This window comes from Gopherus evgoodei, chromosome 6 (genome assembly GCF_007399415.2).
Source record: "Gopherus evgoodei ecotype Sinaloan lineage chromosome 6, rGopEvg1_v1.p, whole genome shotgun sequence".
In the NCBI taxonomy this organism is placed as follows: Eukaryota; Metazoa; Chordata; order Testudines; family Testudinidae; genus Gopherus; species Gopherus evgoodei.
This window is the reverse complement of record NC_044327.1, coordinates 4801754-4818016: the sequence shown is the minus strand read 5'-3', so window position 1 is coordinate 4818016 and position 16263 is coordinate 4801754. Positions and strand designations below refer to the sequence as shown.

The 16263-nt window shown below is 46.6% G+C and overlaps 1 protein-coding gene across 5 annotated transcripts in view; it reads right to left on the bottom strand.

Annotated features, from left to right (window-relative positions):
* Positions 1 to 16263, bottom strand: part of PSD3 (pleckstrin and Sec7 domain containing 3) — a 165349-nt gene that overhangs the window by 109912 nt on the left and 39174 nt on the right. For all 5 annotated transcript variants that reach the window (XM_030566482.1, XM_030566478.1, XM_030566480.1 and 2 more), the window contains one exon: positions 10196 to 10588. In XM_030566482.1, the coding sequence (XP_030422342.1) occupies positions 10196 to 10588 (393 nt within the window). The remainder of the gene's footprint in view (positions 1 to 10195; positions 10589 to 16263) is intronic.

Genomic DNA, 16263 nt, shown 5'->3' with positions numbered 1-16263 from the left:
CCTAAAGGCTGCAAGCAGGGACTTGCGACCCATTCTACTAGGCATTGCGGGCAGGATCTTCCAATGCTGAGCACTGAACTCTGCTCTCAGTGAAGTCAGCGCTGACCTCCATGGGAGCAGAATTAGGCCAACACTGCTGGCTGTTGAGAAACTCCCACCCTCTACATATAATCACTTATTGAAAGAGGTAACCCTGCCTTAACAAGTGTACGATTTAAGGAAAGTTAATATTAAACTGGGGACAGATACCTGGAACCCTGCAGACATTTTTTTGTGCTACAAGAATTTCTTTCTTCCATTGCTTTAAACAAGTTGAAATCAGGGGTGCGAGAGGGGAATCACTGTGGAAGAAACATCCCCTGGGGATGAAGGCTTCTAGTCAGCTTTAGAACATGACAAGTCACTGCTTGCGATAAATGACTGGCAGCAGAGAGAGCCAGAGGGCTTCCAAACCAATTCTAATAGATCTCAAGACTGATTATTAGGTTGCTCTGCGGGTCATGCAGCTCATTAGAAACTCATGTCAAACAATGATTTACCTTGTCAATTAGCCTCTCTTACAGTGTTTCACAAGGAAAATTTCCCTTTCTTGGTAGGTGATTCACAGTGCTATTTTGCTATAAATGGTTTAATATGCTTTGAAGTCTCACATATGAACTCTCTTCAAAGACATGCCTTAATGTGGATCAGTCTTCTCTGAGCAGCACACTGGCCCTCGCTTGCAATTCAAGCTTACCTTGTGGCTCCTTAGTACAGTATTAATGAGTATATGAATGCAGTATATGAATGGAGGATCAATGTCTCTGTGACCAGCTGCTAAGAAGCCATTAAAAAAAACCAAGTGCTCAGACGTGTCACACTCCAAAGAAAGGAACAAAGTAATATGTATCTACATATCCACTATGATCTATCATTTCTCATTTTTTACTACGAAGATTTCATATTCAAAGTAGTTTTTAGGAACTAGAACAGGCCCAGCTGCTTAACAAAACCATCAACTGTATGTAATTATCCTTATCGCTCTCCTTTTGCGTCCATTAACAAAAAACTCACTAATCGTAAATAGGAGTAAACATCTAAAATGTCAGAAAATTCCATTTCTAGGAGGCATGTAATGGAGCAAGTACAAACCTTCTCCAGATGGGATCGTAGTATTACAACATCAGACCACGCACCTAGAGTCTCCCAACAGCCAGCATGCCCCAACATTACACTGATATTACAGCTGACTGTAGTCTCAAGTACAAGCAGCAATCAAATGTTTTGCTGAAAATACTGTGGACCTGATTCTTAAATGTAAACCAAGACCCTTTCACACTGCTGTGGCAATGTAAAGAGACCTGAAGTGGGTGTAAATGTATGCCCAGTTTAAGGCCCCTTTGAACTGCCAGGGCAGCATAAGGGGAATTTATTGTACATGAAAATCAGACCCTTTCTGATTCGGCTGCTCTGTGGTAGTACTCTTCTGAAGTCATTTTCAAATATTAAAAAGATTTTTTTTAAAAACTCACTTATTTATACGAACTGGATTTGTACCCACAGAGGGCCAGATACTCTTCAGATGTAAACTGGCATAGCCCCAGGGTCTTCAATGGGATCTGGCCAGTCTGCCTCTCATTGAGATCAGAAATAGATTAAAAAAAAACAAACAAAAAAACAAACAAAAAAAACATTAAATCCCAGTTACCTCTGTTAGAACATGCTCAGTCGGTAACTGTTCCATGCATGGGATAGTTTTCTATCCCATCTGTTCAGCAAACATTCCTCTCCCTTGGAGTTTCTTGCATGCGTTGCAGCTTTTGAGAGCAGTACAAATATGGTGCACTGACTCTGCCTGGTATTTCCCCGCAACACTTTAATATAGCTTCCTCAGGAGCAAGAATGAAAACTTGAAAGACATTTAAATACTTCCTCTGCTCTTCCTGCTTCCCCACAACAACTTCCCTCCACCAGACCTGCTTCAAATGCCCACAATACAATGAAGTCACACATGACCCCACGCTAGCATTAAAGTTTAACTGTTTGGAGACTGGCCCAGAAAGCTCATGTGAAATGTGCAGCTGTTGCAGCTTAATTCTTTTGCAGGCAACTTGGAAAACTGATGCTCAAAAATACAGCATTAGTTCCTTTCTTTAGAGTCTGTTCTTTTTAAAGAACAAACATACAGATGGTGTGTAGCAGGCCAGTCATTTTCCACAGGAGTTTTATTTCATAATTCTGCAGTGAAACAAACTTTCCTCCCTTTCACAACTGATAGAACAGTCAACTGCTTTGCCAAGTAATTTCAATGTTATCTGCATTGATTTGGCTACCCATAGTTCTCCTTGTAGCAAACCCAAGTCACCATTCACACACAGCTCCCTACAATTGTTTGCTTCTGCCTCTTCTCCAAGCAGGCAGCCGAGAAAAGCAGAGATCAGCAGCAAGAATGCAGAAGGACTCTTGACTGACAGCCAGACATGACCAATGGATAAGAGGACAGATTGCACTTTGGGCCAGGCCATCAGCAGGGCATAAAACAATGTAATTCCATGGATCTCAGTGAATGGATGTATGAAAAGTGTAGGTTACTTACCCAAAAAGCATTGACTTTAACGGGGCTATGTAAACACATGCCAGCTGAACACCTGACCACTGATGCTTTGTACTGAATAGGTGTGTGCAGTTTTCTGATCAGCTGCTGGTGTGTTGGGGGGGCGGGTTGGTCAGCTCCTGGATTTTTCTGTTTTGCTTTGGGAGGGGGCTGGGAACAGAAGTGGTGTCAGCAGCCTGTTTCTTGTTTGTTTGTTTTTTCCAATAACTGCTTATTTGGGAAGTACACGCAGTTTTACAAATCCTCATCAAACATGCATGAGAAATACAGTATTAACAAGCACAAAATTCAACTCAGCCCTTTTTTGTTTAGAGAAACATTATATGCATGATACCATTGTCAATTTTTTCTGCTAAGCAAAGTATTGCCAAGATGTTCATAATGGTTCCTCCTGGCCTTATAATCTATGAAGTTAGAGGATGAAGCTTCTGACACAACTCAGGCATGTTTTCTTAACCCAAAAGAAATGCCTCTCTCACCAACAGAAGTTGTTCCAATAAAATATATTACCTCACCCACCTTGTCTCTCTAAGGTCTGGTGTACACTAAAGTTAGGTTTACATGAGGCAGCTTACATCAACCTAAGTCTGTAAGCGGGAACACTGAAATGTTGCTCCCACTGATGTAACTCGCCCACTCTACCGACTTAATAACTCCACGTACGTGAGAGACATAGCGCTTAGGTCGAGCAGCATGAGTGCAGACATTGCTTACATCAACTGTTGCTGCCTCTCAGAAACCATCCCACAACAACCCACGCTGACAGTTAAATCGGTACAAGTGCTCCTGGTGAGGATGTGCACCGCCAACACAAGGAGCATAGTGTGGACGTATAAAACCGATTCCATTACTGCAATGGGTGTACGTGGACGTACCTGAGGTCAACTTAATTCTTAGTGTAGACTTGCCCTTAATATCTATTTGTCCTCTCTATTTGGCAGTGCAGGCATTTGATGCATTAATTTTCCATAACCGTAACTTCACATATTTCTTGGAACCATTCAGGGCAATTTTTTTCTTTTGCTACCAGCAGCCTAGCACCTACATTAAATGTTCAAAGGAGCACTGCCTGAGTTAGGAGCCCAACTCCACACCTTCTGGGGGCTCTCCCATACGAGTGGAATCCTCTGCAGGGTGACTTATGGGTGATTTCTGCTCCCTTTCTGCCACCTGAGCATTGCAAAGGAAGTGGATTGAGGCCAAGATTCTGGCCCATTAATTGTACTGTTGCATGATGCTTCTCTAAACAAAATATGATGAGCTCATTTCTTAATTGCTGATAGTGCATCGTTGGTGATTTTACAGTAAAGATTTGAAAACTGTTCATGCTTCCTAAATAAACAGCTATTTTAAAAAGCAAGCAAACAAGCAAAGAAATTACATTTGGTGGGGTCTTCAAAACTGTTAAGACGCATTTCCCCTTTCAGTTTAAGATCTACAACCTATTACTGTGAAACTCGAGGCCCTCAAAAAAATCACATAATCGAAGTCATGCTAAGGAGAACCCTGCAGCACGCTGGAAATTTTGTTGTGGATTGTTGCTGAGAACCTTTAGGGTTGCTTTTTTATAAAATGGGGTGATACCAGTATTTTTAAATCTGTGTTGTCTAAATTCAGAGCACCTAGATAAAAGTGGCCTAATTTTCTGCAAGCCTGAGCACCCGAATCCCTTGAAGACAATGGCAGCTGCTGGTTGCTCAGCACTTTCAAAAATCAGGTCTCTTATTTAGGTGCCTAAATATGGATTTAAGAGCCTAACATCAGGAAATCGTGGCCCAAATCTTCATGTTCTGAGATCAGCCTGCCCCCTCTGAAAACTTTGAGAAGATCCAGGAAGAGGAAATACCATGTTTTCCTTCTCACCCCAAGGGTAAAGCTAGTGAGAACAAAGACAGGACAATTAAAGAAACAGTATCTAAGAGAAAACCAGTGGCCCCAGATACCAGAAGTATAGAGGAATCACAAGAACTGAGCAGAGAAGTTTGCAAATGCACTAGCTGGGCATACTGGTGCTCAGTTGTCCTGCATTCTGGGTAAGCATTTTGTACCCGATGAATGCAAAGTGGATGCAAAATGCTACCAAATCAGAATGACTGCGTTTTGCCCCCACTTTGCACTCGTATAAATCACTACACAATGGCAGGGCAATGGGGATGGAGGCCTAATGTCTGGGTGCTGCAGTGCAGTTCTAAAGGCACACACCACTTCTAAGCTAACCGGTCTTAACGGTTGTACACCATGCCACAAGGGAATGACAGGAAGATAAAGTACAATCTCCCAATTCTCTGATGTTCTGACTAAATGAAAGCCTCCATCTTGACTATAGAAAACCTGCACGTCGCAGGGAAATGATAGTTACACAGACAGACAGGCTCTAGAAGGAGAGAGAGAGATCTCCAGCTATTAAACCGCACAGGAAATAGAAGATTGAAAATCTTTCCCCAGGAATACAAGCAGCACCCAGATCTCACTCATCCCCATTTCTCCCCTCCTCTGTTGAGCTCTAAGCACCATCAGCAAAAATAGCTGGATAACTGAACTGTACATATGAGGAAAGGATTCCTTTTAAAAACAAGTAAACCTGTACTTCAGAGAGACTCAGCAAAGCTCCCGCCTAAGAACCTGCAAGCTGGCTAATTTCAGCAAAGGAAGGCAGTGCCCCTCTCCCTGCCCCCATTCAAGATTCTGCAGGCCATTGTCATAGTGATCCTGTTTTTTTGTCATGCATAGTTTGTGTTAGGACTCACGGAATGTAGTCAAGGTCAGCAGCTGATAGGCTGGCAGGGGAGAAACACCCAGACACAAAAGGAGCCCATAGGACCTTGTAGGCTGGATGTCTCTAATGATTTTGTATTTATTTATTTATTTCAGAGCCATGTGACTGGCCTTCACAGAACAGTGTTTCTCCCTCAGAGAGAGCGCTCCTAAGAGCTGTACTGCAGACAGGGTTGCTGCTCTTCTGCACATTCATTAAAAGATTGAGTTGCATTATTGCCATGCATTACACCCAGACTGATCAACATCTAGGGCCTGATTCTCAGCCACACTATGGCCCCTTTATTCGGCAGCATTGCATAAAAGGGAATTGAGGAGTACATGAAATCAGGCCTTTCGCGTCTATCTAAGCACTCAAGATGATTTCATTCCGAGTTCGTGAGGACTGAGGAAATGTCAAGTGGCTGCTTCTCCTTTCTTTAAAAAAAAAATATAGCTATTTTTGATTTTAACATGGAACTCATTAACCCTTCCCTGTCAAGCCTGTATCTTTTGCAATAGATATTGGATTTAAAGAACCAGCTGTCTTTCGTCATCTGTCACTCCAGAAACCAGAATCAGCAGCTGGGCAGGTTTTTCTTGCACTTTCCCCCGCCCCAAAATTGTGTGTCACTGAATCTGAGGAGACAGTAAACTGTTCTGTGTGGTGTGGTTTGGCTGAAGCCGCAAGTCCCGGGGTCTGCTGTGGGGCTGAAGCAGGGAGGGGCACAGGGCTGAAGCTGCGAGCCCCGGTATCCCCCGCAGGGCTGAAATGGGGTGCAGCACAGGGCTGAAGCCCCACCACCTCCCTGTGGGGCTGAAGCCGGGAGCAGTGCAGGGCTAAAACTCCGAGCCCCCCAACCCCCCTGCAGCCAGGAGCTGTGCGGGGTAAAATCCCGAGCCTCCCAACCCCCCTGCAGCCGGGAGCCGTGTGGGGCTAAAACCCCGAGCCCCCTAACCCCCTGCAGCCAGGAGCCATGCAGGGCTAAAACCCTGAGCTCCCTCTGTCCCCCTGCAGCCGGGAGCCGTGTGGGGCTAAAACCCCGAGTCCCCCAACCCCCCTGCAGCCGGGAGCCATGCGGGGCTAAAACCCCGAGCCCCCCAACTCCCCTGCAGCCGGGAGCCGTGCGGGGCTAAAACCCCGAGCCCCCCAACCCCCCTGCAGCCGGGAGCCATGTGAGGCTAAAACCCTGAGCCCCCCAACTCCCCTGCAGCCGGGAGCCGTGCGGAGCTAAAACCCCGAGCCCTCCAACCCCCCTGCAGCCGGGAGGCGTGCAGGGCTAAAACCCCGAGCCCTCCAACCCCCCTGCAGCCAGGAGGCGTGCAGGGCTAAAACCCTGAGCCCTTTCTGTCCCCCAGGAGGGGCGGGGCTGAAGCACCACCACCAAAGGCAGAAGCCTTGACTGGATCAGAACAGCTGGGTGTACCCTCCATCCAGCAACCAACCCCTCAGGCTGCGGAGAGCCCCACTGGAGCTACATGGAACATGAGTCCACTCCCTGGGGATCACACCATGACAGCAATCCTGGGCCCACTGAAGTCAATGGTAACAATCCCATTAAATTCAACTGGGCCTGGATTTCACCCTTTATCTGGAAAAATATACAGCACACAATGGCCCCTAGTGACTGCATGCAAATTTCTCATTACAATGCCTACCTAGCGTTTAAAATCTCAATCTTTCTAGACAATTGTACCCCTTTCAGGAGTCTGATTTGTCTTGTGTACCCCCAAGTTCCACCTCACTTAAAAACTACTTTGCTTACAAAATCAGACATAAAAATACAAAAAAGTGTCACAGCATGCTATTACTGACCAATGGCTGACTTTCTCATTTTTACCATGTAATTATAAAATAAATCAACTGGAATATAAATGCTGTACTTACATTTCAGTGTACAGTATATACAGCAATATAAACAAGTTATTGTCTGTATGAAAGTTTGTACTAACTTCACTAGTGCTTTTTATATAGTCTGTTGTAAAATTAGGCAAATATCAAGATGAGTTGATGTACCCCCTGGAAGACCTCTGCATACTCACACGGGTCCAAGTACCCCAGGTTGAGAACACTGGTTTAAAGCAGGGAACACAGAGAGATTAGTGAAAAATCTCAGGAGAGGAGATGGCCAGGGAACCCAGTTAGGGAAACTCAAACGTTGGCAAAAATGAAATATTTTTTCATAACCTCATGGTCAAACCATTTTAACTGAAAATTTCCCATAAAATTCAACCTGAGGCGGATACCCGGCATAGGAAATTGACCAAGTAATCAGTAACCCCAAACAGGGTCTTATAATGGGAAGTGTTGGGCAACCTTATCTATAGGAGACGCTTCCAGGAAGTCTAGGATATGAGTGGCTAGACTTAGGCCCACATAACGTAGCATAGATGCTGGAGCCCCAGGTTGGGACCAGTATTCCCTCTAATTTTTTACATCCATGTTCGGAATGAATTTTGCTATGTGCACCAATATGAGATGTGTGACACATGACCTTCATATTGGTGCACATAACAAAATTAATGTGGTGGGGGTGGGGCCGAGGAGTTCGGCGCGTGGGCCAGGGCTCAAGCCTGGGGCAGAAGGTAGGGTGCAGGGGTGAGGGCTTTGGCTGGGTGTGAGGGCTCTAAGGTGGGGGCTGGGGATGAGGGGCTCAGGGCTGGGGCAGTGGGTAGGGTGCAGAGGGTGAGGGCTCCAGCTAGGGATGAAGGCTCTGGGGTGGGGCCAGGGATGAGGGGTTTGGGGTTCAGGCTGCCCAGGGGCTGCAGTGGGGAGAGAGAGGACTCCCCCCAACCCTCTCTCGCTTCAGCAGCTCGTGGCTAGGGGACAGGTGCCTCTCCCCGGCTGCAGCAGCTCTGGCAGGGCTAGGCCGAAGGAGGGGCTCCTCTCCCTGGCCTCAAGTCCAGGGCAGGTCCAAGCTGGGGCTAGCGAGGAGGAGTGCCTCTCCCCGCCATGCCAGCTCCATGCTGAGGGAGAGGCATCTCTTCCCACCACAGCCTTGAGCCCCTGTGCAGAGCTTAATAGACAGCAGCGTGGCCGTGCAGCTTAGAGGGAACTTAGGTTGGGACCCAAGGTTCAATAATTGCCTGGGTTACACAGGAGGATAGATGCTCAAGCCCCAGGCAATAATACCCAGGGTCTGCTAACTTGAGTTCTACTAATCCTGGTCTTTCCTTGCAGTGTAAACATATCCTGAAGGGCCAGTTTGGGCACTTTCCAGACAGATCCTTTCTATTCATTGGCTGTTAGAAGCTGCAGTAATGTAACAACTGCTCATGGGGATTTGCCCATTTACCTTGCCTTTCTGCTGTCATGTCTAGGGGCAATTCCACTAAGCAGCATTTCTGTGGAATTCAGGGCTGCCAGTGTTGGGATCTATACAGGTTTCTGGACTCATGCTGTTTGCAGCATGTCTGCAATTGCTTTGTGCCTGTTTACTTCAAATAGTACAACATTGTCCAAGGCTTGTTAAAAAGAATTGGGAAAGGGAGGAAGAAATAACTAAATGATGGGTCTAAACTTCTGAGAGTTTCCCTGTACAGGTAGCTTGACCTTTTAATAACTTTTATACATTAGCAGACAGTATTTCTATTCTATTTCTAAGGGTTAACTTTGCGAGCCTAGCACAAAAGGAAAAAAAGAAGTGAAGTCAATGCACACGCTGTATCAGCATACACAGCCTGGCAAGATCATTCCAGTCCAGTCCTTCCCGGTCTCTCTATTCCCCAAGGAACAAAATGCACAATGTGTGTACTGCTTTCTCGAGCCTACCTTTGTGACAACACCCCGCCCTACTCAGCCCAGTTGGCATCAGTCTACCTATGGTTCCATCTCTCCTCTTTGTGCAACAAAGCCTTTAAAACCCTTCTTGAGGGGCTCATTCAGCAATCTGAGCCCCCCCATCATCAAGAGTCATTTGTCGCTTCATCTGTAAACCAGGGCTGTTGTAATTTGTATGACTGCAGCATTAGGTGCACCACTCTAAGCACTAGGGCTTCCTACTGCTATTGAAAGGCTGGCAGATTGAAAACAATTTGACTTTATTGCTTCTGTGTCTGACTTGCCTCTCTTTCCTCTCCCCATCCCCACCCTGCACTCTTCAGCCTCCAACCTAGACAGGTATTCCAAAAAACAAGAAACAGCCTACAAATATACTGCATCCTCTTGCATTTTCCCTGTCACTCTTCTCTAGTTTGTCTTCCTTGTCATTCTCCTTGCATAGCCGGCAGTGTCTAGTATTTTTGTACTTTGTAATAAATTATTAAATACTCTTCTAACTCTCTCTTGTACAGCTTGTTAGAAATAAATAGCATTGGACAACCTGTGGGAAATTGAGTACTTCTGAATCCATGGGTACAAGGGGAGTGAAATCCTGACTCGACTGAACACAATGGCAAACCTCTCATTGACTTCAAGGAGGCCAGGATTTCGTGCCAGATATTTAATTGTCTGCACATGCCTTTACCATTCAGATCAAGGGGGTTTTATAAGTCTTTCATAAAATTACTGCTTCCGAAATCAGACACAACTGGGGATGATCTGAGACGCCTGGGTTGTTGGCACACTGACAGCCTTCTGGCAAACCCCACCTTCTTGAGATGTCACATTACGGTCCATCTTCTGGTAGTTACACAGATATCACAGCTAAGCCCACAAGTAGCTGGTAGTGTGAAATCTGTCCATTTCTGCAAAAAAGCAAGTGTGTCTGGCTTCTCTCCTCCCTGTGACATTTGTTTCACTGGACACAGTTATACACCCTGATTAAAAATGTTCATCATTAAGAATTCCAAAATGAATTCTGAGATATGCTGCAGAAGCAAATGCCCATTAAAAAAAAAAATTTTTACCTGTCCAAATGAGTAACCTCTCTGACGTCTCTTCTGAAGAGGGTGTCACTTACATCCCTTAGTCCACTGCAGATCTCTCCGCATCGACTCTTGATCTCACCATTTGTGGGAAGCTTACAGACATCTTGCTGTCCTGAAGCAGAAGTTCTTTCTAAGAACTGACTACCTTCCTTGATACGTTGCTGGATCATCGGGGTGAGTGGCATTTCAAAACTAAAGTAGCTATCAGGTTCCGAATATAAAGTCTCCAGGGATTCCGCACTATAATATAAAGAAGCATTGTCTAGAATGTTTTCAAACTGTGAGCTATACACATCAATGGAGACTTCTGCGTGCCTCTGTCCAAGGATATCTTCATATCCTCCCATAGCTGCTTCTTCCTCCTCCACGATCCTAGGAATAAACCAAAAAGAGTCGGTTTAACTTTTGTTCGATTAGAACTGTTGAGTAAATCTGCTTATTCTTCCTGTGAGTCACACATATAAAAAGGAACTCAACAATCTTGAGTTCTAGTTATTCAAATACAACGCAGAACTGATACTTTGGTTCCAGTGTCGTGCTTCAGAACCGACACAGTCTTCCTCCCTGGTGTGCTACAGTTCTGAGAAGGGAGGAAATAATGTTTGGGAGAAAAGAAAACATGATGTTTACTAAGAAACAATGTCAGCTTGCTGTGTTCAGTGAAAGATACAGTCTGCTTTTCTGAGCAAGAGTACTAGTCACAAATACAGACATCTAGCTCCCCCCTCTCAAGCACCTCTATTGATTGCAACACAAAAGGAATTACAGTAGATAAGATGCTTTACCAGGAGCTTAGGTCCCAGCCCAGTGGTGGGGCGGGAGGGAGGGAGCAACTCAGCCCCACACAATCCCAGTGAGGTGTCAGGGCCTCAGAGGAAAAATACAAACCTCTATTAAATGCAACCTAATTCACTAATGCAACATAGAGTAAACACCCAGCACAGGTAGTATCAAAACTTAAGTGGAATGTGCAGCACTGTTCAGCCTTTCTGCAGATTCTAAACCTCCCCTTGGAGAACTCTGATCTCTTTAAGTCAAAGAGGGATGAGGTACTCGAGAAACTGAAGGCAACCAAGTGAGGTTGTTTGGTCTTTGTCAGACTTCTAACAAGCAGTCTTCCTTCCCTGGTCCTCAGACATGCTCTGGTTAGGGGCATACCCTCAGCAGTTCTAGGTTAATGTTTTCAAACTGGCCTATGTGATTTAGGAGCCTGCATCTCATTGCAAGTCAATAAGGCTTAGGGTAAGTCACTTTTGAAAATGGAACTTAGGTGCTAATGAAAATGTTACCCTGGGTCCTGCAGGAGGCAACCCAAATCTAGGCAGGGATCGTCTTCATCTGCAACTTCACCCTCTGAAACAGCAGCCTCAGATGCAGATCTGCAGCTGCACCAGAGGACTCCTTATCATTACTGTGTCCCAGTCCTCCTTCCCAAAGCCCATGACCAAGCTTGTTTATAACTTACATGCTAATGCGTTCTGAGGATTAACATGGGTTGGGTTTGGCACTCAGAAGGGACTTTGATCAATTCTTCTGTAGCTGTGTTTCTAATGGAAGCGCAGGAAGGGTGGCAGCTGAGAGCTGTGACTTTCTGCACTATTTACAGAATGGGATGTTAGCAACTTTGCTAAATTAGACAGTGGTTTTCATGCAGAAATGACAGCACTGAAACCAGTGCATTGTTTGTAGTGGAGTTTAGGCTGTGTTTCAACTGCGCAGGGTGAGGGAAGAGAAATGTGTGTGGAAGGGGGAGGAAGAGAGATTTGTTGTGGTTAATAAAAGGAACTGATGAGTGGATGTAGATGAGGTACTGAAAGACATAACTACTTATCTCCTTGTTTTTTTATGGGCTCTATTGCTCAGTCTGCCAGGTTTGTGGGGAAATCCCCCAACTATTTCAGTAAGTAGGTACTGGCACTGAGAGCTGTCCATCACGTAACAGGACCCATGCAGTGCCCCAGCTCCCTGCAGAACTGAATTCCCAGCCACCCATGCCCTATGAAGTCCTATTCCCCATCACAATGCTTAGATTGCCACCATCTTCCTGATCCTACAGCCCTACTACTCTCCCACCCACTCGTTCCCTATCACATGCAGCTTTTGGACAAGGTCCTGGATGTATAAGTTGGGGGGGAATCCAGGGGAGCGCCTGGGGCTGCAGAGCTGGGCTGTGAGAGCATGTGAAGGGCCCAGGGACAGAGTAAAGATGGGGCTGGGAGGAGTGGCAAGTGGAACTCTGACAACAAATCACAGGTGGTTTGTCAGCGCACAGCGCCTCTCCCCTCTGCTTCTCTGACTCCAGACCCCGCCTAACTCAAACCACACACCCCCTCGTGCTCCCCTCACAGAATCCTGCTCTCCCTCATCCCTGCCATTCCCATTCCCTCTCAAATTAGCTGCTCACCTCTCCTCAGCCCCCAAGGAGCTGTTGCTTGGTGGGCCAAGCGGTGGTATTGGGCAAGTGCATCCCCATTTAGGGAGAGCAGGGGGAGGCACCTGTCCCATCCCCCGCACTTCATATCTCGCGGTGCTCGCCCCAGCCCCAGGTGGAGCTCTGACCTGCAGCATCGCACAGCCAGGTCTCCTCCTCCACTATGGCTCCCACTGTGCTAGCTCTCCCACCTGCCCCTCGTCTGCCTCCACCAATCGTCTGCCTCTGAGGGTGGGGCAGGCAAGGAAGGGGTCAGTCAGGGTTGGAGGGGAGCACAGGGTCCTGAGTGGTGATGTGGGGGGAGAGAGAGAAGGAGCCAGTCCCCAGATGTGGTGGTAGTGGGAAGGAGAGGGGGAGCACAGGGCCCCCTGTGTTGGGGGGTGTTGAAGCCTGGGGGGAGAGGTCCAGTGGAGTAGGAAAGGGGAATCAACACCCAGGGGAAGAAAGAGATGACGGCACAGGGAGCAGGAAGTGTGAGAGGAGCAGCTGAGGGGGAGCAGTCCCTGGGGCAAGGATCCTGAGGGAGGGGAAGGCAAAGAAGGGGGGGGCTAAGAGCAGCTAAGTGGGTGTGGAGGTCCGTTTGCCCTCAGAGAAGCAGGGAGCAACCTCTTCACTCCCTAAGAGACCAGTCACAGGCCCTTCTGCTTCAGAGCCCTCGTGTCCACTAGTGGTTGCAGCTTCAAGGACAGGTGTCCCCCTAGACTGTGCTGCAAATTGTGCCAGCAGATGCTGAGCTGGCGGGAGATGAAGACCGTGCTACTGGCCAATACAGGGATCAACCTGTATCCCACCAACATCCCAGTCACCAGGTAAGTCCCCTTCAGCTACCACCAACGGGCATCTCAACAGCTGACTAATGTTACAATAGCGCCCAAAGACCTTAATCAGTGAGTCCCGCATTGTGCTAAGCACCATACAAACCATTAAGAAGGCCCAGTTCCTGCCTCACAGATCTCAATCTAACCCTTTTAATTCCATATGGCAGGCAGACATGTATTGTTATTCCCATTTTACAGCAATGGGAACTAAGGCACAGTGTCCAAACAGAATGGTACGCTACACACACACACACACACACACACTCTAAATAATAAACAAGACTCAATTTTTTCTCAACTTTAAAATGTAGAATTTTCTTGGTGCTTGGTTTTAGATATTCTCCAGTGAGAACTGCAGCTCAATCACTGTAGTGTTGTGTTTAAAGCATTCTGGAAAGCAACTAGCCTTTAATCAGAAGTGAAAGTGACTTTAAAGTATCAGTTTCACTCCTGTTAAGCCAGGTCAGGAATTTAAATTTTTTTCCTAGTTAACAGGTAATTGGTCTAATTTAATCTGAGAATGAGTAACCTGTGTTTCTGATATCTGTGTTAAGGCTCCAAAACTGATACCTCAAGGCTTGGCATTGGGACTATCCTGCTGTATTATCTCCCGATTGTTCTAAATTTACATATAAATTTAAAATATGTTGTAGTGGGGTAGGTACACCCCATCAGGGGGTGTCAGGTCACGTAGGGTTAGATGAAAGGGCGGAGGCGATTTTGCAGCCGGTCAGGTCCTACACCAATGACCCTTACTGTAACATGGGGTAGTATTACTTAGCAGCCAGTCAGCGAGCAGCTTTTCCCGTCCGGGCAGCGGGGCCCAATGGCCAGAGTCAGTGAAGTAGCCTTTCTCTGTGAGATTGCACGGCCGGTTGGCCCGCTGGGAGAGTGGGGTGCCACTCGGAAGGGTGTGGCACTCCAGGTAAGGGGACTCATGCTCTCCCTGCTCCTCCAAGCCTCAGCCCAGGGTCCTGGTGGTGGGGGTGGGGTGCTCACCACCGAGTCAGCAGGGATTCTCCCAAAACATGCTGACCAATCCCCTGGTTTACTCGCCAGCAAAGAGTTTAAGACCCTTGGGCTGCTTCTCACCCTTTCCCCCTCATCGAAACTCCCTGGGTCCCCAAATGGCCAGGCTCCCACTGGTACTGTCCTTTCTCTGGGCTTATCGGGCAGCCTGGCGTCTCCAGTCAGGAACTCTGTGAGCCATAGTCCCATAGTTGCGGTTTCTAGCAACTCCCTGCAGTGATCTTGCAGCCTGTATCCTTCCCCATCAGCAGCCTCCCCAGACTGAGCTGGGCTGCTACCTTTCATATGCTGCCTCCAGGGTGAGCATGTCCAGCAGGGGAGGAGCTTCCTCAGCATGCAAAGTAGAGTTAACCCTTTTGGGGATAGTGCGGGGTAGGTACACCCCGTCACGTCTTTATTTGATGTTTGTATATATATTTTTTTCTTTCCTTACAGACACAGTGCTGTTGTCAGCTAATTTCTAAATTGGGCATAAGCTTTCGTGGGTAAAAAATCCCACTTCTTCAGATGCTTATGCCTAAATAAATACCCCACGAAAGCTTATGCCAAAATAAATCTGTTAGTATTTAAAGTGCCACCAGACTCCTCGCTGTTTTTGTGGCTACAGACTAACACGACTACCCCTCTGATAATTTCTAAGTTATCGTCTGCCAAAAACCTAGAGTTTTCAGGTGCCCAAGAAGCCCCTGAAATGGCTCTCCTGGTATCGGGGAAGTCAGAGAAACCAGGCAATTGATAAAGTGGGTTTGGTTGGTGGCAGGCAGGGAACAACGCTATGTGGACATTCTGGAAGGAGGAGATGGAGATTGGTGCCTCAGCACCAAATTAGCACTTGGAAGGCTTGCTTGAAGCTGCCATCTATACTCCCTGGTGCACGGAGACAACAGCACAATGGGGTGCTCTTGATGTGATAAATGAGAGGGGGGCAGCTCGCTTTTGTGCACATCCATCCAGCCAGTTAGCTACAGAATCCCTCTTGGCAGCTGTTCTCTACTTGCTTTACCTCTAAAGGGTTAAAAAGTCGGATCGCTATGCATAGGTAAAGGGAAGTGAGTGGGCACCTGACCAAAAGAATCAACGGGAGGGCTAGAACTTTTTAAACTTGGGAGAAAACTTCCCTTTGTCTGTGGTGGTTGTTCATATAATATCAGGGTTGGAAGGGACCTCAGGAGGTCATCTAGTCCAACCTACTGCTCAAAGCAGGACCAGTCCCCAGACAGATTTTTGTCCCAGATCCCTAAGTGGCCCGCTCAAGGACTGTACTCACAACTCTGGGTTTAGCAGGCCAATGCTCAAATCACTGAGCTATCCCTCCCCCAGTTCTCTGGGAAGGAGAGGAACAGGGCAGCAGCAATGCTCTGAGAAGCCGAAGTCCAGATATGAAAATCATCAGAACCATACCTAGAAATTGCTTATTTGGAAACCTAGATATGTAAGTAGATCAGAAAATGTGTAGGAAGACGCAGCTGGGTTTATTGTGTTTATTTCTTATGGCTTGTGGACTCCTCTATGCTAATCCCAAATGCTTTTGATTTGCTTGTAACCTTTAATCTGGACCTGAAGAAGGTTATTCTTGATGTTTAATTTTTGTAAGTGGGTTTTTAAAATCTAGCAAAAGCCTAAGTTCCAGATGTATTTTCTTTCTTTTTGTTTTTAATAACATTTACCTTTTTAAAGAACAGGATTGGATTTCTGGTGCCCTACGAGGTTTGTACATATGTTGTTTAGTTAGCTGGTGGCAACAGCTGATTTCCTTTGTCTTCTTTCTT